This window comes from Atractosteus spatula, chromosome 6 (assembly GCF_055471065.1).
Source record: "Atractosteus spatula isolate fAtrSpa1 chromosome 6, fAtrSpa1.hap1, whole genome shotgun sequence".
Taxonomy (NCBI): Eukaryota; Metazoa; Chordata; class Actinopteri; order Semionotiformes; family Lepisosteidae; genus Atractosteus; species Atractosteus spatula.
The window spans coordinates 19,936,589-19,962,200 of record NC_142711.1 but is presented as its reverse complement, the minus strand read 5'-3'; the positions used below and the strand labels follow the sequence as shown (position 1 = coordinate 19,962,200).

General features: G+C 47.8%; 2 protein-coding genes across 5 annotated transcripts; one reads left to right on the top strand and one right to left on the bottom strand.

Moving 5' to 3' along the window:
* Nucleotides 1-338: 338 nt before the first annotated feature.
* Nucleotides 339-10,329, bottom strand: LOC148832640 (N-acyl-aromatic-L-amino acid amidohydrolase (carboxylate-forming)-like). 4 transcript variants are annotated; one of them, XM_088918654.1, is made up of 8 exons: nucleotides 10,251-10,319; nucleotides 9,283-9,515; nucleotides 7,899-8,094; nucleotides 6,751-6,838; nucleotides 4,243-4,350; nucleotides 3,716-3,825; nucleotides 3,438-3,492; nucleotides 339-1,449 (listed from the first exon to the last, which is right to left on the bottom strand). In XM_088918654.1, the coding sequence occupies exons 2-8, from the start codon at nucleotides 9,507-9,509 to the stop codon at nucleotides 1,307-1,309; spliced, it is 927 nt and encodes a 308-aa protein (XP_088774780.1). In that variant the 5' UTR covers nucleotides 9,510-9,515; nucleotides 10,251-10,319; the 3' UTR covers nucleotides 339-1,306. The 4 variants fall into 4 exon arrangements, 3 of the variants coding, with proteins under 3 accessions (XP_088774780.1, XP_088774778.1, XP_088774777.1); XR_016091243.1 differs by lacking the exon at nucleotides 339-1,449 and having other exon boundaries at nucleotides 2,169-3,492; nucleotides 3,716-4,157; XM_088918652.1 differs by lacking the exon at nucleotides 339-1,449 and having other exon boundaries at nucleotides 2,169-3,492; nucleotides 9,283-9,616; nucleotides 10,251-10,329.
* Nucleotides 10,330-14,073: 3,744 nt separating this feature from the next.
* aplnr2 (apelin receptor 2) lies at nucleotides 14,074-18,070 on the top strand. Its single transcript, XM_088918791.1, has 2 exons — nucleotides 14,074-14,294; nucleotides 14,785-18,070. The coding sequence occupies exon 2, from the start codon at nucleotides 15,073-15,075 to the stop codon at nucleotides 16,504-16,506; it is 1,434 nt and encodes a 477-aa protein (XP_088774917.1). The 5' UTR covers nucleotides 14,074-14,294; nucleotides 14,785-15,072; the 3' UTR covers nucleotides 16,507-18,070.
* The last annotated feature ends 7,542 nt before the right edge of the window (nucleotides 18,071-25,612 follow it).

The window sequence follows — 25,612 nt, the reverse complement described above, 5'->3', positions numbered from 1 at the left end:
ACTTGGCAGAGCTCACAATAAAAAGTTAACAATATCTCGGTCGTCTCCCCTATACATACTGTACACCACGGCCAGATGACACAACAGGGTACCTGAAGATGGCTTGTGTTGTAACATACTATACCGGGACTCAGCTGGAGTAGTGTTGAGTCAGAAGTGTGAGTAATCCCCGCAGACAATACCATTCATTGCAGTTCAGTTCTTTGTTTTGTATGAACGCTGCTAAGGAGCTGCCTGCCCAGGTTATTAGACAGTAATGGTGAAGAAGTGAGAGCCAGGAGCCAGAAGAAAGGCTTGGTGCTCTTTTAGTTTATTATTTACTCTGGTGCTGACGGATGTATTACTTGCACAATGGTAAACACAGATTATCCTTGCGGCTTGTGCCTGTGGTGTTTGCTGCTCAGGGACTCCCTCCAGGTGGGATTATTATATATATCCACAGTATATCACATTCTCACAAACAAATCATGGTGCATTCGTTTCATTTCTCAAATTTATCTTGAACTGTTTCATCCACATTCTTAGAGCAGGATACTTTGAAATTCCATTTTTTCATTCATTTTTGTTCTGATGTGTTTGCGATTCCCCCAACAAGGTCATGAGTTTTCATAACACATAAAATTCACCTTCGTCTCTTGGTGCTCAAATCCAATGAAATCCAGTCCGCATATTTGTACTACGCATTAAGATTCAATTTATATTTCCAAAGAGGTTTCAAATTGCTTAAAAAGGCTATTCTTTTCTTTCAGCACTTTCTGTGTGCTATACAGAGTCAATAACCCATAATTAATATAAAAAGTCATATTGCAGGTATTGCAAAGCATTGGACCTGTTTGCACATTTTGACAGATTATCAAAATGTTATACAAAATGCCATTGGAGCAGTCTCCGCTCCCAGCAGTCCTCTCCAGCGCTCACTGAGGACTGCCTTCGCCCCTCCCGCTGTCACTCCCTGCTCCTGGAGCAGTCTCCACTCCCAGCAGTCCAGATCTCTCCTCAGGCTACCTCAGCCATACACCTAATCCTCTGTCCAGATCATCACTTCACTTTTCCTTTTTTCCTTTATCCCTCTATCCAGGGCCACCTTCCTGCTTCCCAATGGAGACTTCCTTGTTCCTGTGATTCTGTTCTTTAGGAGACGCCCCTAGCAGCTTACGTTCTGTACAGAATGGCACTGGCGCGCCTCCCTTAGACCACCTTGGAGTGAGTGACCCACCCAGCCTCCTTGCTGGACCTCTCCACCTTCCACTGCGCCCTGGGGCTGAGCCCAGTTCCAGATCTGGGTGGCTCGCCCCACTGGAGCCCTTTATGTTCCTGAGGTCCAGTCCTCTCGGGCTCTGGGACCTCTGCCCATGGCTGTGCTGTCCAGACGTTTCCAGTAGCTGAGAGGACACCAGAAGACAGGCCAGAAGCAGTAATGAAGTAGAGGACACAGCAGAGGTCTGGAATCTAAGGCAAAACGAAGAAAATAGGAACAAGGCAAAGCTAGGAAAACAGGAATCCGGACTCAAGGGGCTCAGAGACAGAACTATGTAGTAAAGCCCTGAGCAGACTCATTAAATACACTGCACCACCTGCTGTGGGCGTGGATGTGACTTGCTCACAGGTGATGCAGATTTCCTGTCAGCACGTTTCAACACCGAGAGAGGTGTGTGGCCGCCTGCCTCTGGCGAACGCTAGCACGCCCCGTAGCTGTGCCACAGGCATGAGCCTGACATAAGGGGAAAAACTATCTTTCATAATTAATGGACCATTTCATTCTTTTTTTCTTGCTTTTAACATTATTACTACTTATATATTATTCCCAATTTAACTTCCCATTTTGTGTTATAGCTAGCATGCTTTATGTACCCTGGGCTACTTCGTTCTAACTGAAGGCTTTTGCTGATCTGCAACTCTATTTCCACCTCCTCTCTGAAATCACCTAAATATACGGTGGCACAATCCCTGCAATGCTTCAGCCTTTACTGGTTATCAGCTTTGATCCTTGTCTCTGCTGACAGTGACTCACCCTAAGGGGGTAGCACATTCACTACGACAAACAACACTGCCTACCCTCTCTCAACGCTAAGGATCAGGATGACTGGAACCAGCAGTGAGTGGCGATAACCCACCCTGTTGGTCACGCCAAATGTAGGAACGCAAAAATTCACAACACAGCTAGCTTAGAGCTGGTCTGCAGAGGTTTAATCTTGTTTCTCCCAATCTGGTTTACATGTAAATACTCACAAGGAATTTATACACTCTAAAGCATCTCCTTCAAATGCCATAAATTATAATAAATCAGTCAGAGAACACATTTTAGGAATAGTATATTTACAATTAATCTTTTGATCCTTCATGAAAGAACTGCGATAGATAAGACAACAATATGCCCTACTCAGCTTAACCATCTCACAAAAGTTGTCAGCTCAACACAACAGCTGTTCATCTCTTTACTCGTACACAGTATTTAACCACCACCACAAGATTCTTCTCACAAAAATCCTACAGTCAATATAAAGACAGAAACACAAATGTAAAGTCCTTGCACTGGCTTCCGGTCAAATTCCGTGTAGACTTTAAAATCCTCATGCTCACCTATAAGGCTCTGCATGGCTTGGCACCTCAGTACCTGTCTGAACTATTATCGCCCTACTCCCCACCTCGCAACCTCCGCTCTTCAAATTCTGCCCTCCTTACTGTCCCCCAAGCCCGTCTACATTGTATGGGTGACAGGTTCTTCTCCTGTTATGCCCCCAAGCTCTGGAACTCTTTGCCCAAGGATATCAGAGTCACCTTCTCTAAACTCCTTGAAATCCAGACTCAAAACCCTCTTCTTCAGAAGAGCCTTTACTTAACTGGTTCCATTCTTCACCCCTCTGCTCTTCTTAGTACCACCTTCCACGGTCTCCTCTATTGGAATTGTTGTATTGTTGTATTGTATATTGTAATTGTGTCTTAATTGTGTATTCTTCTTATTTATTGTTATTGTCATCCTGTAAAGCGCTTTGAGAAGCCACCTTTAAAGGTGCTATATAAAATAAAGTTTATTATTATTATAAATGTAAGTTTTCACTGATAGAATTGTCTGAAGCAACTATATATATATATGGTTATAAAGTATATTTAATTAAGAGAGCATTATAGGAAAATAACATTATTATTAATAGAATAAAACTTTCTTTGTGCTTCCACTGACAGCCTTCTTGAAGGGTATGAATGCAGTACTGGGTGGAGTCTTGAGATTGGTCCAATATGTGACCAAATCACAGTATATGTACTTTTTGAGCTGAAAAATGGTATGTTCCACTATTTCTGAGTAACGGTGATGGCAGGCAGAGAGATGGTTATCTTTTTGGTGGTCCAGAAGGCAATTCCTTTACTATAGTAGGCACATTCATTCACAAACACAGGGTACACAGTCTCTTCTCCTCCAAAAACAAGAGGGTCCCCACCACTGAAGGGCTGGAATATAGGGTCCTCTGGATTAAGAGGCTCAAAATCCCTGTCCTGAGAGAAAGACACACAAAGAAAAAGGAGTGTTAATACAGACTACTACCGCAGTGACAGGTAGTCTGTGTTTGTAGAGTACACTACAGTACACTAATACTGCACTAAGAGAGAGGGGTTAATACAGTCCAGACATACTGACTGGACACTTCAGTACATTAACAATGCACTGTGATAAAACAGACTCAATACAGAGAGAGCCGGTGTTGGTTGTTGTACATACCTGAAGCTGAGGGTGAATGCAGGCTGTGAGTTGCCCATCTGAATCTCGGGGGTAGTCAATCTTCTGATCAACTTCGAAACACTGCACTGAACCAGCTGGGATCACTGCGCCTGGGAGAGTCAGCAGGGGCATCAACACATTCTACTGTAACAGAGACTCACTTTGACTTCATATTCTGATGCTAGGAAAAATGACTAATATATGCATTTACAGTATATACCCACTGCCTCCCCTTCCCCACTGGAGTGCAGGAATCCCACCTGGGAGACACACAGCCCCCTCCTGCCCCGGCGACCCCACCTGGGAGACACACAGCCCCCTCCTGCACCAGCGGCTCCACCTGGGAGACACACAGCCCCCTCCTGCACCGGCGGCCCCACTTGGGAGACACACAGCCCCCTCCTGCACCGGCGGCCCCACTTGGGAGACACACAGCCCGTGACTGTGACCACAGAAACACACAACAATAAAATCTGGAGTAAAACACACACTCTCACACAGATGGGGGGGGGGCTGTTCAGTGTCACCTGTGTTGAAGAGCTCTATCCAATCCAGCAAGCACTGCAGCAGACGGAGAGTCTTGCTGTAAACATCTGCTCTTATCACCCCTGGAGGTTGTGGCCCCATCTCGATCGCTGTTCGGAGAGAGACACACAGCCCAGATTATACGGTCGACAACAGAGATCCCCAAGACATGCAGCATTGCACTTGTCCACATGCTGCTACAGCCATTCCAGCAACATGCCTGTAATTGTTCTCTTCCATGTGATCACACCCTGTGAGGGAAAGCCACATGTCTGAAATGCAGAGACTCTCGTTTCCCTGCTGACACAGAAGTGCAGCTCAGTGCTGGAACGTGTCCCTAAGCTGGCTGCCTAGGGCTGCTGGCCTTGTCCACACCTCTATAGGCCTGTGACCCCTAGATCACGCAGCAGCTGGAGTGATGTTAGACGTACTGAACTGCACTGGACAGTTCATCATCTAAGGGATGTGGGAATCTAGAACAAGCTGTTGAACCATGTGTGTCAAAGCGATACCCTGGAATCTTTCCAGAAACAGCTGCATGGGATCCTCCAGTTAGGACTGGAGTTTTACACAAAGAGTTGTGGGAGTATGGATCAAGCTACCCAGCCATCTCGAAGCCATGTTGTTGAAGCTGATACCCTGGATTCTTTCAAGACACAGCTGGATGAGATCTTATGTTTTCATACTCATATCATCAGCACCAGAGGACACAAGTGGAAACTACAGAGAAACACATTTGAAACTGGGAACTGGAGTCACTTTTTTTAAGCAAAGGGTGGCAGGAGTGTGGAACAAGCTGCCTGGCCACACTGTTGAAGCCGATAACCTGACCTCTTTCAAGAAACAGCTGGATGAGATCCTCCAGTCAGGACAGGGGTCTGCTGATAATCTCAAAAAAATATTCATATACCACTTGAAGCCGATATGTGGGTGTCATTCAAGAAACAGCTGGATGGGATCTTCGGACTACTTAGCTACTAATTACTGAACAGGCTGATTGGGCTGAATAGCCATCTCTAGTCTGTGAGCTGAATTATGTTCTTAGTGCTCTTATCACCAGCCCACCTGATAAGAGACTGTGAGCTATTTGATTTGTCACGCTTAATGTGGAGGAGGTTATATAACACACCACAAGCAGTTGACATTTTTAACAGTTTGAATTCCTAAATGTACCTCTTCCACCCTCAAAACATCACTCAGTGAACAGTCCTCAAACTATCGCCGCAGTTTCTCTACTGCATCCTGTGACCCACACAACGACATGGTCTTATTCAAACTGATCCCATCTATGTGAAGAAAAGTGTTGTGCCAAGAAAGAAAACCTAAGCATTGCACCTCAGCTTTTTTTGGCGTTTGATAAGAATATTTACAGATGTTATCCATGAGCCTGAGCTGGGACTACTGGCCTGATTTTGGCCAAGTCTTTCAAAATTTCAATCAACTGAGGTTAACCAACTGCTCAATTTCACCACTAGAGGGGGGTGTTGTACTTGTTTTAGACAGTATTAGGCAGAACATAACATAGATAATGCGATATGGCTGATACATTTACCAGAAGAGTATTATGGACTCTTGGTAAAAACATAGTATCAGTCTCTTACAACAGGCCCTCCGTTTTATATCTGATCCAAAGGCCGGAGCCCCCGTGTAACTCGTTCGAGAATGACGCACAGTGTGAGACAGAGCCAGGGGTCGATCTGGAAATCTCTTGGTCAACGTCCCTGACCTTAAAACAACACATCGACGACCCTGCTGCATGAACATTTACCTCTTCACTAATGAAACTAAACACGTTGTGCCTGCAGCAGTATCAGTGCTACGCTCTAGCTGGAAAAGACACAGGACAAAAAGAAAATCCACCCAACAGTCTCCACACCCCCACAGGCACCCCAAGGTGCAGCAGACAAACTGTAAGGTAGTCCGCAGAAATTAATTCACCCCTACATATTCTGAGTTCAGCTGTGCTTTCCCCACATTAGAAGAACCCCCCATTCTGCTGTAGCCATCAAGGGTGCAACAGCAGAATCCTGCCCAGGATTTGAACCCGAGATCCTGTGGTCCGGTGGTCTGGACGGCACAGCTCTAATCACTTCTCCACAGGGCTGCCTCAGGAAAGCTCCTCAGTGTGAAGAGGAAATAAAGGAACAGCTTATCCCATTGCAAGATACATTGCCAAACCACACTGCATATTATTTCATATACCTTCCCCGCTTTGATTTCTCCAGCCCTAACACTAATCCTTTTCGTTTTCTGTTACTGTTCTGTGTGTGTTTTGTCTTCTTCTGGGAAGCCCCAATCTCTGATCAGTTCCAGATTTCTGAGCCTCCCGTTCGGTCATAAAGGTGAGAATATGTCAGAACCATGTGTCACGGATTAACGCCTTTTGCCTAGTTAATCATATAGCAGAGAATCACTCTCTCAAGGTAAAAGTCTGTTTAATACATTTCGCTGACAACCCCTGAATGGAACTGCAGATCGCCCGCCTCCCTTCCCTCCCTGCCAGAACTCACTCATGTTGTGTTTCCCAATCGACATGAACGAGAACGAAGGAGTGTTCCTCTTCATCAACAGGATGCGACAGGGCTGCTTTGACAAAGACTGAAAGAGAGAGAGGAGTTAATACAGTACATGAACTGACTGGACACTCCAGTACATTAACACTGCACTGAGAGAGAGGGGTTAATACATATCTAACATATCCAACAACTAATTCTCAAACCAAACACTAGCAATTTCCTGAATGCCTAACACCTGCAGATGAGAATTAACCGTTTATGGGGAACTGTGGAAACTGTAAACACACCATATAATTTGCCAGGCGTGTATCCATTACTATTGTTGCTTGATTGAAGAACACTAACAAGTTGGTCGAGACAACTTGTTTTAAAGTTTTGTTGTTTGAAAATGCCTACCTTTTCTGAATCCATTTGGACTATTTTCCTTACAGCCATATAGGTGATCCACTAGTTCAGTTCTAAGAATTGTTTCCTTTACCTTACATGTAAGAGAAGTCAGATTTCTTGGTCTATAATCACCTGGTTCAGTTTACACTCCTCTCTTCTTTATGAGAAAGGTATTACAGGAGCTGTTCTCCAGCCCCTGGGTCCTATCTCTGTTATTTAGGGACTGATGGAGGAGTAGTGTCAACAGTTTCTGAATATCTCTCATTGCCAGGAGCACAGCTGGTGAGATCCCACCGGGCCCTGGGGATTTATTAACACCGAGAGCTTCTGGAACTGAAGCTCTTCTCCCTCTGCTCTGCTGACACTGTTTAACACAGAACCTTGTCCTTCTGCTGCCCGAGTCACGGTGCTGGTTCTTCTTTGCTGAACACCTGAGCAAAATAGTTCTTTAGCACATCATCCTCTTCTTTTTCATCATCTAAAAGTCAAATATGCTTTTTTAACCGTGCTTGCAACACGCTGTACTCTTTTTCTTGAATTTGCCTAACACTGAGTACATTAACACAGGGAAGGTCCAAGTGATGGCAATCTAAACTTCATGAAGAGTTCCTTCTCAGCCTGTTTTTCAGGAGCAGACTTCAGCAAATGTGTAGAAACTGATGCTCCTCAGATCAAGGTCAAGCCTTAGGGGAGTATGTGGTCCGGAGCACAGGGTGCAAATCTGATAATTCACTAGTGTGCACCTCGGTCAGTACCTGAAGGTATCTGGCAGCATGCAGTGACAGGTAGTCAGACTGACTGTCACAGATCAGGCAGGCCTGTGTGTTGGCAGTAGTGTTGTGAAGGTCACAGATGAAGTCCACAGCTTGATCTGACCCTTTGGGGCCAAAGATCTGGTTCAACTCCAGAGCTCTCCGGACCTCATAAGGGGAGTCAGCTGAGGCACACTGACTGAAAGAAACAGAGCAAGAAAGGGAGTAAAAGCAAATTCAGTACAAAGAGGTTGAAGTAGTTCAGGTGGGGAGCTGCGTCAGCATGCGTAGTCTGCAAAGGCACAAGTAATGGGTTTTTTCCATGCTGAAAGAGAAGAGAGATAACACAACGTTTCGGCTGTGAAGCCTTCTTCAGGTTCCTCACACAGGGCTTTCTACTCTGTAAGAAACAGACTCAACAATCTCGGTAAAAAGCTGCTACAAATATTTGAAAGTGTAATCCAGCTCATGCCTTATATGGCAATTAAGTGTGGGGTCCAAACACAGACCAGGATTATAGTACACTGAACAGGACAAACACCCCGTAGAAGCCCTGCAGACAGAGGTCTGTAAGAACATGTGCAAAGACAAATACCACAGTGACCACAACCTGGACACAGAAACATGGCAACAGTGAGACCCAGAGAGGACAGGCTCAGTGAGCACAGCCTGTATATAGACACTGGACACAGACAGGCCTGACTGTCCAGAGAGGACAGGCTCAGTGACCACGGTCTGTACACAGACACTGGACACAGACAGACCTGACTGTCCAGAGAGGACAGGCTCAGTGACCACGGTCTGTACACAGACACTGGACACAGACAGACCTGACTGTCCAGAGAGGACAGGCTCAGTGACCACGGTCTGTACACAGACACTGGACACAGACAGACCTGACTGTCCAGAGAGGACAGGCTCAGGGACCATGGCCTGTACACAGACATGGAACACAGACAGACCTGACTGTCCAGAGGGAAAAGGCTGTGCTCCCACTGCCAGCAGGGGGAGGCAGAGACAGAGACACACTTTCTGCTGCAATGCGATAAATACCTTGGGTTTAGAAATTCTTCCTTAAAATAACAAATCTAGTCCTAGATTTCCCACACCTACCAGTACCAGAACAACTTTCAGTCCTGCTGGGGGAGGGAACTCAATTGAGCTGCAGCCCAGTACGTGACCTCTGAGAGAGAGAGGAAGCCTCTGAATAAAAATGTTTGTCTGTAAATGTTTAGTTTAGTTTAGTTGTAAATGTTTGGGGTTTTTTTTTATTGTTACTGCTTTAGTGACCCAGTAATGTGTTAGGTACGCCGGCACAGCTCCTTGAACCTGAAAACCGAGTCTGTCGGGCGGGGACTGGCAGCCCCGCTCGGACCGGCGCCGGTACCTGAGCGCCTCCAGGGTGAAGCAGCGGTTCAGGTCGGTGTCGATGTGGCGCACCCCGCCAGCTGTGGCCCTGGGGTTGGTCAGCACCGTCTGGGTGCTGAAAGAGGGTCTCCGCAAACAGGGGGCGCCGTGTCTCACCACATAAACCCCTCCCAGCTCGTTGCCGTGGGTGCCACCAGACACCAGCACCCGGCGCAGAGGGGGATAGCACGTCCTCTGTCCCTCCATTGCTCGCTGGGGCAGAGGGAGCGAGAGGAAACGACCCGTGAGCAACACGTTATACTCCACGGCGTCTGCGCATGTCCGCCCCCACCACAGAGCGCGGGTCCTGCCGGCTGACAACACGAAATGCGCATGATTACAGACATGAGAAGACAAGAAATCTTATCTTTTCAAGTAAAGGACAAGGGGGCACTCAGCCCATCTAGTCCGTTTGATAAAGAAAATCACGTGTGTGTTCTCAGACTGTGTCACGACTGCAGTAAATGACTTTAATTACTAATACTGTTACTTCAAAAAATAAAAACACAAGATTTTAAACTTCTATGATTAGCACTATCTCCCCGTTGTAATGCCCCAGTTTAGTGGATAAATAAGATTTAAACTCGTCTGTCGCTGTTAAAGCGGTTACCACTATCTTTTACAACAGCTCCTAGTGACCGCTGATGTGATACTGTTAGAAACACAATGCGATCGGCTTAATTAGTTAACAGGTTAATCGACGGTCTAGATGATGAGATTACAAAACATAACGAGCAAGTAATTAAATGTTTCGGTTAAAAGAAAAACTAAAAACTGTTCCTAATCAGATTACACGCTTTCTATTCTAAATTAAACAATTCCGCATTCGTTCTACAGCAGCGCGACAGGCTTTTTCAAAGTGAGAAATTTAAACAGATGACAACATAATCGATTCAACACAGCGCCAGTGAGTCAAATCCCATCTAATCTCGGATAATGTAAACATACATAAACACTGCTTCAGCTACGGCCCCGACCCTCCTCGGCCTGCTGCGCTGAATTCCTGAGGCTGCGTCTGACGTCACCGCCCGCGCAGCGGACGCAAGCCTGCTGGCGGGAGCCGCGAGAAATCCGGCTTTCGGAAGAGCACGCGGTCCTCAGTGGACGACTGTGAGAAAATGCGTATTACAAATAATTAAAAAAAATGAGCGAGTTCTGTGCTATCACATGAATAAATAAATAAATGATATTTATTTTCTGTCTGTCGTGTGAGCGGCTGTACAGGGTTGTGAGTTTCTTGATAAACGCTGAAAAGTTAAATTCTCAATTCTTATTCTAAAGCAATTCTTGATTCTAAGTTGTTATTTCAGTTATTCTAATGAGTGGGGGAGATAAATGCACGGAGAAGTGGGGGCGACGTAAGCGCCGTGTGTCTCTGGATTCAGCTGCTGGGCTGTGGGCTTTGAAAAAGCCTGAGGTGTGTATGTTCACACATCTTCCCGTGGAAAACGAATAAAAACCACAGCGTCTTGGGATGTATGGTGATTAGTGTAGAATTAAGATCAAGGGATGGTGTGTGGTCACTAGACTGCAGCACAGCCCGCAAAAAGTCTCAGACATTAACGAAGTCCACCCAGCGTGCTTCTTCAGAACGTGAAGCATGTTGTTTCAGAACTGTGAAGCATGAACCAGGGGACACGAGTGGAAACTGTAGTAGTGCACTTAAAACTGAGAGCAAGGGTGGTGGGAGTGTGGAACAAGCTACCCGTCCATATTCCTGAAGCCGATATCTTAGTTTCTCTCACAGAAAAGACTGACTGAGATTCTCAGGTCCACTGAGTGCTAACAACCCAACGAGCTAGGGCCTCCTCTCGTTTGTGACTCGTCTTGTGTCATTCCCATGTCTGGCTCTGCCAGGAGCGGGGTGACTCCGGGGACAGCCAGAGCCCCCCCCTTCCACCACACTGCAGCCTCGCATCCTCCGTGTCCACCTTTGTTTGACCGTTGTTTGCACAGCTGGGCATCAGGCGGCGGGGAGAGTTTGAGACGGAGTGGACAATGTCCAGCCTGGTGAGGGACTGCAAGTATTGACACAGGCCCTATAACAACAACACGGACCAAGTGCCGCAGAACAGTGCGAACGTCACAGATCGTAAAAGAAAAGATGTTTACCGTAGTGATCTTACCATGTTTATACTGTGGTGTCAACATTCCTTCACTGCTCTCTGCTACACCAGGCCATGGGAATGCCAAGCTATAATAAGACAGTTTTCTCTGGTGCAGACGAGGGGAGTACAGGATCGCAGGGTACAAGCTACCCAGCCAAGGGGTTGAAGCTGATACTTTGGGATGCTCAGGTCAATAAATCAATTCAATTCAATTTCAATTCAAGGTGCTTTATTAGCATGACCGATGGGTACAATCAGTGTAGCCAAAGCAGATAAAATAACGAAATTCCCAGGAAACAAAACAAAAAATAAAAGTAAAATAAAATCTACAGACACGTTACAGGCATTTACAACAAAGACATATTATAAAATATTGACATATACTGTAGACAGAAGGAGCATTACTGGGAGACGGACTCCCAATAACTACCAAACAGACTAGGGGAGCTGAGAGGCTCCCTCTTTTTCTGGTAATCTTCCTTAGATTTCCTCATTTCTTGCCTTCCTGCCAGCTCGACACTTCCGATTTCCTCCTTGCCCCAGAGGTATCGATGAAATGCTACAGCGCTGTCCCTGGTGCAGCTCAGGTGCCAATAACTGAAAATGGGACTTGTGCTGGAACGGGAGGGGAAGAGATAAGGGCTGGATGTCCAGATGAAAACCAGGGACCAGATGATCAGGACAGAGAGGGACCCCCTGTTGTCTCCTGGCATGGGGAGGGGGGTGACAAAAGGGATGATTAAATATTTGCCCCGTCTGTCTGAACTGCTCTTAACGACTTCCCTTTCAGCTGTGCTAATTAGCACCGTGCTAACAGCTCACCACATTCCAGAGAAAACTCAATCACTCAGGACGGCCCTTTCTTTCTTTGCCACCGGTCCCGACATCATCGGCAGCATTCAGAACGCTAGGGGGATTTGGTGTCTTGTTGCTCTTTGCCCTGTACCATAGCCTGGCCATAGAAACTGTACCACACAGACAGAGCTGACTGTCCACAGGGGACAGGCTCAGTGAGCACAGCCTGGACACAGACAGAGCTGACTGTCCACAGGGGACAGGCTCAGTGAGCACAGCCTGGACACAGACAGACCTGACTGTCCATAGGGGACAGGCTCAGTGACCACAGCCTGGACACAGACAGAGCTGACTGTCCACCGGGGACAGGCTCAGTGAGCACAGCCTGGACACAGACAGACCTGTCTGTCCACAGGGGACAGGCTCAGTGAGCACAGCCTGGACACAGACAGAGCTGACTGTCCACAGGGGACAGGCTCAGTGAGCACAGCCTGGACACAGACAGACCTGTCTGTCCACAGGGGACAGGCTCAGTGAGCACAGCCTGGACACAGACAGACCTGACTGTCCATAGGGGACAGGCTCAGTGACCACAGCCTGGACACAGACAGAGCTGACTGTCCACCGGGGACAGGCTCAGTGAGCACAGCCTGGACACAGACAGACCTGTCTGTCCACAGGGGACAGGCTCAGTGAGCACAGCCTGGACACAGACAGACCTGACTGTCCATAGGGGACAGGCTCAGTGACCACAGCCTGGATACAGAAACTGGACTCAGACAGACCTGTCTGCCCACAGGGGACAGGCTCAGTGACCACAGCCTGGACACTGAAACTGGACACAGACAGACCTGTCTGTTCACAGGGGACAGGCTCAGTGAGCACAGCCTGGACACTGAAACTGGACACAGACAAACCTGTCTGTCTAGAGAGGACAGGCTCAGTGACCACAGCCTGGATGCAGAAACTGGACACAGACAGACCTGTCTGTCCACAGGGGACAGGCTCAGTGAGCACAGCCTGGACACAGACAGACCTGACTGTCCATAGGGGACGGGCTCAGTGACCACAGCCTGGACACTGAAACTGGACACAGATAGACCTGACTGTCCACAGGGGACAGGCTCAGTGAGCACAGCCTGGACACAGACAGACCTGTCTGTCCACAGGGGACAGGCTCAGTGACCACAGCCTGGATACAGAAACTGGACACAGACAGACCTGTCTGTCCACAGGGGACAGGCTCAGTGACCACAGACTGGACACTGAAACTGGACAGAGACAAACCTGTCTGTCTAGAGAGGACAGGCTCAGTGACCACAGCCTGGACACAGAAACTGGACACAGGCAGACCCGACTGTCCAGAGAGAGTGAGCACAGCCAGCAGGGAGACATGCACTTTCTGCTGCACTTTGAGAATTACTCTGGGATTAGATGAGCATTCTTCCCTAAAATAATTAATCTTAAGCAACTTCCCATCCTACTGGGGAAGGAAAATCAATATCGCTGCAGCCCAGTATGTGATCTCCTGTCACAAAACAGAGAGTGAGGGAGCGTCACAAACACAAATATTTTGTCATTCTTGTAAATGTTTATTGTTACTTCTTTGGCAATGCTGTAGTCCAGTCAGTGATTTTGAAATGTGAATTTGTGTTTGCTGTGTAGCATCAGTGAAAGGAATGTGTGGGTGTGTCATCTCAGTGTGTATTCTGGGTGTGTGGTGTGTGGAGGTAGCAGTGTTTGCCTTTTCGGATGTTTACTGGAAACGGGGTCTTCACACAGAGCGGGGAGGAGAGAGAAAGGGGAGGAGGGCTGGAGAGAGAAGGAGGGAGGGGACTGGAGAGGGAGGAGAGGAGAGGTCTGCTTGGAAAAGAGAGAGTTGAAGCAGCTGTAGATCACTCATCCCTCCTGAAAGAGAGAGGCAAGAAACTGAAAGACAGGCAGAGTGGAAAAGAGAGAGGGAGCCACTCTCAGTGCGGTCTTTCTGAAACACACCAACTGGATTTAGGAGAGAAAACAAGCAGAAGAAAACAGAGATCACAGCTGTGAGAGGGAGAAGTCCCAGTTTTTCAGGGCTCGTTGAATGAAGGTAAGAAAAGATCAGTTCTTTACTCACTGGGTCTTCGATTTCTCAGCAGAGATTAGATGATGATGGTGATGATGAAGATGATGATGAAAGGGTCATATGGTAAAATAAAGTTTCTGATGGACTAGATTGCATTTGTGCATCCTCTGCAATAAAGAGTGTGATATCCTGCAGATCTAGAATAGAGATTCTCTCAAAAGGTTTAATAGCAAATGCTGGATTGCTTGCTTGAAGTCAGGAAGGATCTAGACTAAGATCTGCCGATGAGCGTATGGAGTAAATTCTCCTGGTTTCCCTATGTGCATATTTTAAAAAAATGTGATGGAGTCTGTTCTGGATGCACAGTGTCTGCTTTGGGACATAGAGTATTAGTTTGAAGAAATGAGTCATCTAGATGATTTCTTTTTCTTTTCCGAACCCAGATTTAAATAGCAAAAGTGGTTCCTGTGGGACCTCGAGTCTCTGATTTGCTTTCCTGTTTCTTTCTAATCAGGGCAGAGGAAGAGCTGGAGAGATGGGAGGATGAGCGAGACGGGGCAGGAAAAGGGCACGAGGGAGTCTGGGATGCGGAGAGGAAGAGGCAGAGGGAAAGAGGAGCGAAACAGCCAGACCGGCTCGCGCGCACAGCTGGGCTGACTCAGCGGGTGGTAATCAGAGCCCAGCAGACCCCCCGGACAGAGAGCCAAACCAGCTAGACACGGACACAGCGGGGCGCCCTCGCGCTCACACCCGCCCACACAGACAGCCCCGGAGAAGAGCTCCTACCACTCACCTGAGCGCCATGGAGGCCTCTGCCCCCGCCCCTGGCCTGGCCCTGCCCACCCCCTCCCCCTCCCCGTCTGCCCTGGCCCTGTGCGACTACAGCGAGTGGAGCCCCACCTGGGTCCTCATCCCCCTGGTCTACCTGCTGGCCTTCGTCCTGGGCTCCCTGGGGAACGCGCTGGTCCTGTGGCTGTACCTGGGATGTTCGGTGCCCCGGCTCCGACGGGCCTGCCCCGTTCTCCCGCGGGTGCCCCCCCCTTCCTCCTCCTCCTCCTCCTCTTCCTCCTCGCCCGCCCCCTCCCGGCCGGGCCGCTCCCTGACGGACTCCCTCATCGCCAGCCTGGCGGCGGCCGACCTGGCCTTCGTGGCCACCCTGCCGCTGTGGGCGGCCTACACCGCCCAGGGCTACCACTGGCCGTTCGGCCGGCCCCTCTGCAAGCTCAGCAGCTACCTCGTGGCCCTCAACATGTACGCCAGCGTCTTCTCGCTCACCGGCCTCAGCGTGGAGCGCTACTGGGTGGTGGCGGGGCGGGGCGCGGGGGCGCGCCGGAGAGGCGGGAGGCTGGGGGCCTGGCTGGTGGCGGGCGTCTGGGCGCTGGCGGGGGTGCTGGCGCTGCCCGCCCTGCTGCTGAGGACGGTGCGGGAGGTGCAGCTGGGGGAGGACGGGGAGGAAGTGGAGACGCAAGACGGCGGCGGCGGCGCCCACTTCCAGGACCAGGGGGTGGAGGCTAGCGCCCCGCCCTCCCACAATCCCCTGCAGCCCGACGACGGGGACGCCTTCCACCCCCACTACTCCTGCGTGATGGATTTCTCTGGCCTGGTGGGGGCGGACGACCCGAGCGAGAGGGACAGGGCCGAGCTGCTGTGGACGGCCGCGCTGGGGCTCAAGTCCACCCTGCTGGGCTTCCTGCTGCCCCTGGGCATCCTGCTGCTCTGCTACGGCTCCCTGGGGCGCCTGCTCTCTCGGCACTTCGGCAAGAGGGCGGGGGAGCGCCGGCGGCAGAGGCGCCTCCTCAGGGTCATCGCCACCCTCGTCCTGGCCTTCTTCCTCTGCTGGCTGCCCTACCACACCAACAAGATCCTGGACATCCTGGTCAGCCTGGAGGTGCTGCCGACCTCCTGCGCCTTCGAGAGAGTCCTGGTCCTGGCGCACCCCTACGCCACCTGCCTGGCCTACGCCAACAGCTGCCTCAATCCGCTGCTCTACGCCTGCTGCGACCCCTCCTTCCGCCGCCGCTGCCAGGGCCTGCTGGGAAGGTGTCGGGGGACAGGAGGGCGAGAGGAGGAGAAAGGAAAGGAGGCCAGCCGGAGCTCCGGAGTGCAGTCTGGGTCTGAGAGCAAACAGAAAAGCAAGAGAGAGGGGGAGCAGGACAAAGTAAGGAGATGCAAGGACCAGCCTGATGCAGAGCAGTACTCAGAGACTGGACACTACAGTACATTAACACTGCACTGAGAGAGAGGGGTTAATACAGTCCAGACACACTGACTGGACACTACAGTACATTAACACTGCACTGAGAGAGAGGGGTTAATACAGTCCAGACACACTGACTGGACACTCCAGTACATTAACACTGCACTGAGAGAGAGGGGGGTTAATACAGTCCAGACACACTGACTGGACACTACAGGACATTAACACTGCACTGAGAGAGAGGGGTTAATACAGTCCAGACACACTGACTGGACACTACAGTACATTAACACTGCACTGAGAGAGAGGGGTTAATACAGTCCAGACACACTGACTGGACACTACAGGACATTAACACTGCACTGAGAGAGAGGGGTTAATACAGTCCAGACACACTGACTGGACACTCCAGTACATTAACACTGCACTGAGAGAGAGGGGTTAATACAGTCCAGACACACTGACTGGACACTACAGGACATTAACACTGCACTGAGAGAGAGGGGTTAATACAGTCCAGACACACTGACTGGACACTACAGGACATTAACACTGCCCTGAGAGAGAGGGGTTAATACAGTCCAGACACACTGACTGGACACTACAGGACATTAACACTGCCCTGAGAGAGAGGGGTTAATACAGTCCAGACACACTGACTGGACACTACAGGACATTAACACTGCACTGAGAGAGAGGGGTTAATACAGTCCAGACACACTGACTGGACACTACAGGACATTAACACTGCACTGAGAGAGAGGGGTTAATACAGTCCAGACACACTGACTGGACACTACAGGACATTAACACTGCACTGAGAGAGAGGGGTTAATACAGTCCAGACACACTGACTGGACACTACAGGACATTAACACTGCACTGAGAGAGAGGGGTTAATACAGTCCAGACACACTGACTGGACACTCCAGTACATTACCACTGCACTGAGAGAGAGGGGTTAATACAGACACACTGACTGACTGGACACTCCAGTACATTAACACTGCACTGAGAGAGAGGGGTTAATACAGTCCAGACACACTGACTGGACACTCCAGTATATTAACACTGCACTGAGAGAGAGGGGTTAATACAGTCCAGACACACTGACTGGACACTACAGGACATTAACACTGCACTGAGAGAGAGGGGTTAATACAGTCCAGACACACTGACTGGACACTACAGTACATTAACACTGCACTGCACTGAGTCCAGACACACTGACTGGACACTACAGGACATTAACACTGCACTGAGAGAGAGGGGTTAATACAGACACACTGACTGACTGGACACTCCAGTACATTAACACTGCACTGAGAGAGAGGGGTTAATACAGTCCAGACACACTGACTGGACACTACAGGACATTAACACTGCACTGAGAGAATCTCTGAGAGTGGCTGAGTATCACTGATTCTGTTATGGACCAAAGACATGAACAGAAATAATGACACTTCATAGCTGAAGAGTTGCCACATCCACTCCAGGACAGAGAAAATGCTCAACAGGAGGGAGAACTTTGTACTTGTTAAAGAAGGATTGTATATATTTATTTCTTACATTTAGAATAGTACAAATAAAATACTATTTTAAATGGTGTGTTTATTATTTTACTATTGTTCACAAATTTGTATATTGGTATAACAACCTGTATTGAGGTATCTCTATCAAATTCAAAACATCAGAATGGGTGTTTTAAAATACAGTACAAAAGTGGCAGGAGTCTTTAGTAACAGAGTGTACATAATTATATTGTGCAGTGGTACAGAGTAAAAGATGTGTAAAATACACAGTTGAACAGTGTGGACAACATCCACCGTGTGGGCTGGGATTACAGTACAGGCAGTGTACAGTGTGTGGACAGTACAGTGGGCTAGGTGCACAGTACAGTCAGTGTAGAGTATGTGTACAGTACAGTGTGGGCTGGGTGTACAGTACAGGCAGTGTACAGTGTGTGGACAGTATGTTGTGCACTGGATGTACAGTACGGTCAATGTACAGTGTGTGAACAGTAAAGTGTGCTGGGTGCACAGTACAGTCAGTGCACAGTGTGTGGACAGTACGTTGTGCACTGGTTGTACAGTCAGTGTACAGTGTGTGGAAAGTACAGTGTGGGCAGGGTGTACAGTACATTCAGTGTACAGTGTGTGGACAGTACGTTGTGCACTGGGTGTACAGTACAGTCGGTGCACAGTGTGTGGGCTGGGTGTACAGTACAGGCAGTGTGCAGTGTGTGTACAGTACAGTTCACTGGGTGTACAATACATTATTCACTGTACAGTACACTGATGACACCATACTGTACAATAGTATGAGTGAGATGGCTGTACAGTATATGCAGTGTAGTCAGTGTACTGTACAGTGTAGACCTATTTTACAGTACTGTGTGAAGCAGTTTATCAAAATGCAGAGCTTTTTTCCTGAAATACCGTGGAAATGGAGGGTGAAATTGTTAAATCCTCAATGAAATCCTTAGCCCAACACCCACACATGGGCTTAGAAACTATTAAGTCTCCATCTTCCACTCCCTCCTTCATTTGTAAAAAAGGAGGCATTTCTCTCCCATTTCCCACCTTTTCCCATTATAACTCCTGCCCTTTACTCTTCATCCCCAATTCCTGGAGAAAGCTGTCTCACTGTGTTTTATGTTCAATTTGTTCATTGTTTTTTCAGGGAAAAGAAAGAATATTACATGGTACCACATACGACAATGAATACATGTGAACAATCATCATGGCAGGAAAGACTTGGTACCTAAACAAACTGTGTAAATCAATCATATAAAAACAGGAAGACATCAGTAGAAAAAAGGAAACCAGAAATCTGGAAGAGAAAAGCAAAGGAAACAGAGAAAAGGAAGTAAAAAAGGGTAGTGAAAGGACAGAAGAGGGACGCCCCAGTCTTCAAGGTCTTTCATATGTCTGGGTCAAGCTGCAAGCTCTTAAAGAAGTTTAAAAAGGGCTGCCAGGCAGAATTAAATTTTGCAGTTGAGCCACAGAGGGAAAACCTAATTGTTTCAAAGGTGAGGAAGTACATCACATCCCTTGCCCAGGGAGTGAAGGTGGATGCAACCGGGTGTTGCCAATGGGGCACAATCAAACAGACTGGTGAGATACAGCTTGCCAAGGGTGAAGTGAGGCAATATTCCCGCAGAGCCCAGTGATGCCACCCAAGTGAGATAAAACCATCACGCTAACTCCTGCCAGGGCTCTTTCATTTATCCTGCGGTCATAAAGATTCTGCTCCTTCCCCCCGGCCCGGAGCTCTGGAATCCATCTTGCATTCACATGTATTCATTTGGACAACGCTGACTGTATAAAGCACTGGCACCTCACCATTTCTGAACATGCAACACAACTGCCGTTCAAGTGCCACCTGTTGGACGCCAGCCACACATGCAGTCAAGGGAATCGAGGCTTCCAGATGTGCGAACAATTGTTAGGTGTCTCTCAAGTTCTTTGCTGCCTCATGGGTAGATGCTAAAGTACTTGTAGTGGTGACATGCAAATAAAAGATTCTTGTCTGTCCCAAGATTTTCCCATTCTTTCTGTGATCACAGGAGCTGTTACAAAGAAGAGGCGGCAATTCAGCCCATTTGGTGGTGGGTTGTCAATTGATGTAAGGATCTCACCCAGCTGCTTCTTGAAAGAAATCCAAGAATTACATTCAACCACATGGTTAGGCAGCTTGTTCCACCCTCCCACCGCCCTTTTTGTAAAGACGTGTCTTCCTTTCTTGACCGGAGGATCTCATCCGGGTATTTTTTTAAAGAAGCTCGAGTGTCAGCTTCAACAACACGGCTAGGCGGCTTGTTGCACACTCCTACCACCCTTTGTGTAAAGAAGTGCATCCGAATCTCACTTTTAAATGCACTTTCACATAGTTCCACCTCTGTTTTACTGTTCACTAAGACGACATGAGAAAATAAAGAATCTTTTCAAGCTTTTTAAACTTTTGAAAGTGAGGTATGCGATACATTAGCTACTTTAATTTTTCTCCTGAAAGACCAGAGAGGGGTAAGTAAAGGCCAGTTCCTCTGTAATCCTTTGCTGACTTTCTCCTAGAAAGTTGTTAGTGTAATAATCCACCAGTATCTCATCATGCTGCAGTCAGGTCCAACTGAGGTGGAGGTGCCAATTTTCAAAAAGCACTGGTGGGTTATGTAACATTAGTGTGAGTGTTAAAGTGTGTTTCTTCAGTAATCTTGGAGTCTCATGGAAAATGTCCGGCTTGAACAAGTGGATTGTGTATATTCTATGTGAACTCATCTCCTGTCTATAATAAACTGTGCTAGAGCTATTTGTATATATTCTAATATATTTGTATACATTCTAAGCAATCTCATTACTCATCTCATTAAAACGGTGCTGTCTGTAAATATTCTGTTTTTTTAGGTAAGCAGTTATAGTCTTCTTCAGTAAACATCCGTGCCTTTCTTTATTAGTACATTTGCTGATTTTGTATTCCTCAATTGCTTTTTTGCCACAAGGATTGATTTGTTGAATTTGGGATTAGACTTCCTACTCCTGGCTAGTTCTCAGGAATTCTTTTTGTCTGCTTCATACAGTAGTTTCTACCCTCTCTCTTGGTGTGGTTAGTGTGTCTGGACTGTATTAACCCCTCTCTCTCAGTGCAGTGTTAATGTCCTGTAGTGTCCGGTCAGTGTGTCTGGACTGTATTAACCCCTCTCTCTCAGTGCAGTGTTAATGTCCTGTAGTGTCCAGTCAGTGTGTCTGGACTGTATTAACCCCTCTCTCTCAGTGCAGTGTTAATGTCCTGTAGTGTCCAGTCAGTGTGTCTGGACTGTATTAACCCCTCTCTCTCAGTGCAGTGTTAATGTCCTGTAGTGTCCAGTCAGTGTGTCTGGACTGTATTAACCCCTCTCTCTCAGTGCAGTGTTAATGTCCTGTAGTGTCCAGTCAGTGTGTCTGGACTGTATTAACCCCTCTCTCTCAGTGCAGTGTTAATGTCCTGTAGTGTCCAGTCAGTGTGTCTGGACTGTATTAACCCCTCTCTCTCAGTGCAGTGTTAATGTCCTGTAGTGTCCAGTCAGTGTGTCTGGACTGTATTAACCCCTCTCTCTCAGTGCAGTGTTAATGTCCTGTAGTGTCCAGTCAGTGTGTCTGGACTGTATTAACCCCTCTCTCTCAGTGCAGTGTTAATGTACTGTAGTGTCCAGTCAGTGTGTCTGGACTGTATTAACCCCTCTCTCTCAGTGCAGTGTTAATGTCCTGTAGTGTCCAGTCAGTGTGTCTGGACTCAGTGCAGTGCAGTGTTAATGTACTGTAGTGTCCAGTCAGTGTGTCTGGACTGTATTAACCCCTCTCTCTCAGTGCAGTGTTAATGTCCTGTAGTGTCCAGTCAGTGTGTCTGGACTGTATTAACCCCTCTCTCTCAGTGCAGTGTTAATGTCCTGTAGTGTCCAGTCAGTGTGTCTGGACTGTATTAACCCCTCTCTCTCAGTGCAGTGTTAATGTACTGGAGTGTTCAGTCAATCAGTATGTCTGACAGAGTCTAGTGTACGGATGTTATCCAGCTGGTGGCTGCTCTGTGCCCTACTGGGAACTTGATCAAATTTCACAATAAGCCTCTTTTTAAATTCCTCGTTCCCACACCGACGATTCGACTCACTCGTGACACGCAGTCCCTCGCTCCTCATTTCCCATCACCCCCTCTCCGTCTCAGCGCTGTCCTGCTTTCTCTCTCCCCCTCGCTCCGCCCGGAGCGGTGGGGGATGATGTGTGCAGATCCCTTGCAGCCAGCGACCCGGAGTCGCCACTGAGGAGAAAGAGAGGGGGCGTGGGCCTGTGTGTTGTATAGGAAACGCGCGAGCTCCCTGCCTTGAGATTTCCCACCTGCAGCCTCTGGCAACCAGCCGGTGAGAGCAGGGAGATGGAAGAGAAAAGAGAATTTTGCAGCAGACGCGCTGTGTTTTTAGTGATGCGCAGACGTTATCCATTTGCAACCTGAAGATCCTCCCGCTCTGAGCTTGTCCCTGCAGGTCCAAGGCCTGCACTTTTTTTTAAAAAAAAAACAACCTACTGGTTTTTAAAGCAGAAGAGACTTGGGCCTCTCTCAGCAATTCAATCCCAGAAACTGTCCCACCACTGACCCGCCCAACCCAGCTCATGATATTGTTGAGGTTACAAGATGAGGCATTTCCTCTCAACAGGAAATCCGAGCAATGAGTTGTTCTTTTAATTAAACTTGTTTTGTTTCCCCTTGGAAGAATGGCAACATAGTAGGCTGTATCGGTGTGCCCTTCTGGAAAATGGATAAAAACCAAGGTCAAAGGTCAAAGTTTACATGTTTTTTATATATATAGTTGTAAATCTTATACAAAATAGATCCATTTTACAGAATATCTGCAGTGTTGTAATACAATATTTTGCACATACTGTCCAGAAAAATCTATTGTAGTACAATACTGCACAGCAGTAAGGTATTTTGTAATACGATAGAGCTGTTCCCTCCCTCTCTCTTATCACATCACTTACTCCTTAACACGAGGAGCTTCCTCTGTAATGGGGTAATATCTTTTTTGCTTGTGGGTTTACCCTGTTTTCACTGCGCTTTACTTTACTAGAATATGCTAAAATCCTCAGCTGTTAAATGTTAAAGTTATAGATTTAGAAATGGAGTTCACAAGTTCCAGATTTGTATTACCAGCATCTCTTTTCCAATGACATCACAACCCCCTCCCAGTGTGGGACACACACAATCCCACTCCATTAGCTGCTCCAGATGTGCACAGCTGTAGAGAATTAACTAACATCGGAAGCACAAAACATCTGTGCGGATACCCACCCACCTTTTCAGAACCTACTGTGTGTGCATTACTGTAGGGTTCTCGGTTTTCTCCCTCTCTCCAGCTGTGTCTCCTATCCTGTTGTGTGTGTTAATGAAGGACGTTATCTCTTCTCGCTCGGTCTTCTGTCCTGTTATATTACTGAGAGATTCTCCATTATCTCCTGTCTCACTGTGTCTCCTGTTCTGTTATTTGTATTACTGAAGGATTCCCTGTTGTCTCCTTGCTCTCTAATTGTGTCTCCTGTCCTGTTGCTTTGCCGAGAGATGTTCTCTGTCTCACTGTGTCTTCCATCCTGTGTGACTATTCCAGCAAAAAGAGCCTCGGTACAGCTGTCTGAAGACAGCTCTGAAATGAATGAATACACTGTAAGAGAGAAGCAAATTGGTCAGATTATTAGCTGATTTGGCAAAACTCTGCATTTTGTTCCAGTTTCAGATACTGTATATAATGCATCAGATAACCCATTATATCTGTGTATTTGAACGTGTTCTTACTTGTTTCTCGGCAGGGGGGATGTTATTTATCCCTCTAGAGTTGTCAGCAACTCGTAAGGATTCTGGATCATACTGTCTCAGTGGGGGACCATGGACCACCGGCAGTGACGTCTGACCACTAATGCTGAAACTATTCTCCTTCCATCTTGACGTTGCACAGCGCGCGCCGGTTGCATCAGACGCCTGTGTGGGTTTGAAATGAAGCAGTGGGCAGATGGGGCTGCATTAAAAGCCAACGAGAGAGGCAGCCCCAGACTGTCTGATGCCGTGATATTTTCAGATCTCACGGCTGCTCAGCCCAGTGGCAGGAAATGAAGGTTTTGGGTGGCGTGACCCCAGTGCAGGATGTAGGTACAGGACATTCTCGTTAGTCACCTCTCTCTGGCACTGGGTTCATTTCCCGTGTCTGTATTTAGACTCTTTCCTCTTGACCATGGGCTCAAGGAGGCTCACGTACAGATCTGGCAGGAGTTTAAACATTCACAGGAGTGTGTGTGCCTTTATACTTCCAATGGTCACACAAAGTGGTTCTTTTCCTTTGGAACTGGCAATCACTGATCCACTTGGTAGATGAGGGCGACAGGCAGGGGTTCCCCCATTGCGTGGCTCCCCTCTTCTTCAGCCAAGCGAAGGTACTGGACAGCGGACTGGCAGAGCTCTCTTAGTGCTGCCAACTCCCAGGACTCCCAGCCAAGCTGCCTGGGCTGTAGACCCATATCCCGGCTGATCTCAAGGTCACCCAACCCCAGCTGTTCTCCTGCAGTGGTGCGCCGCCCTGCTGGCAGTCCTGCGCCACAGCTGGCTGATGATATCAGCCTGATGGCAACCAGCGATTCCAGGACTTAAAGGGCACAGCTGAGTGAAACCACTGGGGATCCCCCTCCAGCCCAGCCCCGCAGTTATTTTAAAGCAACCCTGAATCCAAACTTTTGTCTCGAGAAAAAATGAATTGCTCATAATGGGATGGGGTACAGGTAGTGTTTAGGGGTGTGGCAACATAGGCAAGCTGAAATTTCATTTAGTTGCATTTGTGCACAGAGGTCATTTAACCCACTATTTCTCAAATCAGGTGGCACAGTGGCACGATGTTTAGCATTGCTGCCTCACAGCGCTGGGGCCCTGGGTCCAATTCCTGGGGTGCTGTCTGTGTGGAATTCCTGTGTTCTCCCCATGTTTGCATGGTTTCCTCCAGGTACTCTGGTTTCCTTCTGCAGGCTTGTGAGAAAATTGGCCCTTGGTGTGTGTGTGTGTGTGTCTTGTGATGGACTGGTGTCCTATCCACAGTGTACCCTGCCTTATGCCCATTGTTTGCTGGGATAGAGTTCCAACTCTCCCGGGATAAAGTGATTAGAAAACAGAAGCATGGATGAGTTGCAGATGTTGACCATTTTCCCCATCTTTTTTTTTTGTTTACCCAAGCAACAGCAGTTTTAACTGAAATGTAGAGCTTTTACAATTTGCCCCTGGACTGACCAACTAGAACTACTTGGTTAAACAATGCATAGGGCTGGTTCTGCTCTCTTTAAAACACAGAACAAAACTACTTGAACAAACTGAGTACATGATAACATACAATAGTTATTGTGCAATTTACACCCTGCTGTCATTTATAGATACAAAATAGGGAACAAAATACAAACTTACTAAATGCTGGCGATGCCTGTGTATCACAGAAATTTGCCTTTAGCACAATTAAAGACAAAATGACATGGTTTGTGGCACATGCATGTTATTTGAAGGGGGATTCTGATTTAGTGGCCTTCAGTCATCACGGTAGGTTACCCAAAGATGATACTGTAGTTTCATACCATTGGCTTCTCAGCCAAGCATT

What these genes read in the sequence shown, in the direction of transcription:
- LOC148832640 (XM_088918652.1), bottom strand. Translation starts at nt 9,509, where the DNA reads ATGGAGGGACAGAGGACGTGCTATCCCCCTCTGCGCCGGGTGCTGGTG. An exon ending in TTCACCCTGGAGGCGCTCAG is followed by an intron (nt 8,095 to 9,282) that starts GTACCGGCGCCG and finishes TGTTTCTTTCAG; the next exon opens with TCAGTGTGCCTCAGCTGACT. An exon ending in GATTGGGAAACACAACATGA is followed by an intron (nt 4,351 to 6,750) that starts GTGAGTTCTGGC and finishes CTCTCCGAACAG; the next exon opens with CGATCGAGATGGGGCCACAA.
- aplnr2 (XM_088918791.1), top strand. Translation starts at nt 15,073, where the DNA reads ATGGAGGCCTCTGCCCCCGCCCCTGGCCTGGCCCTGCCCACCCCCTCC.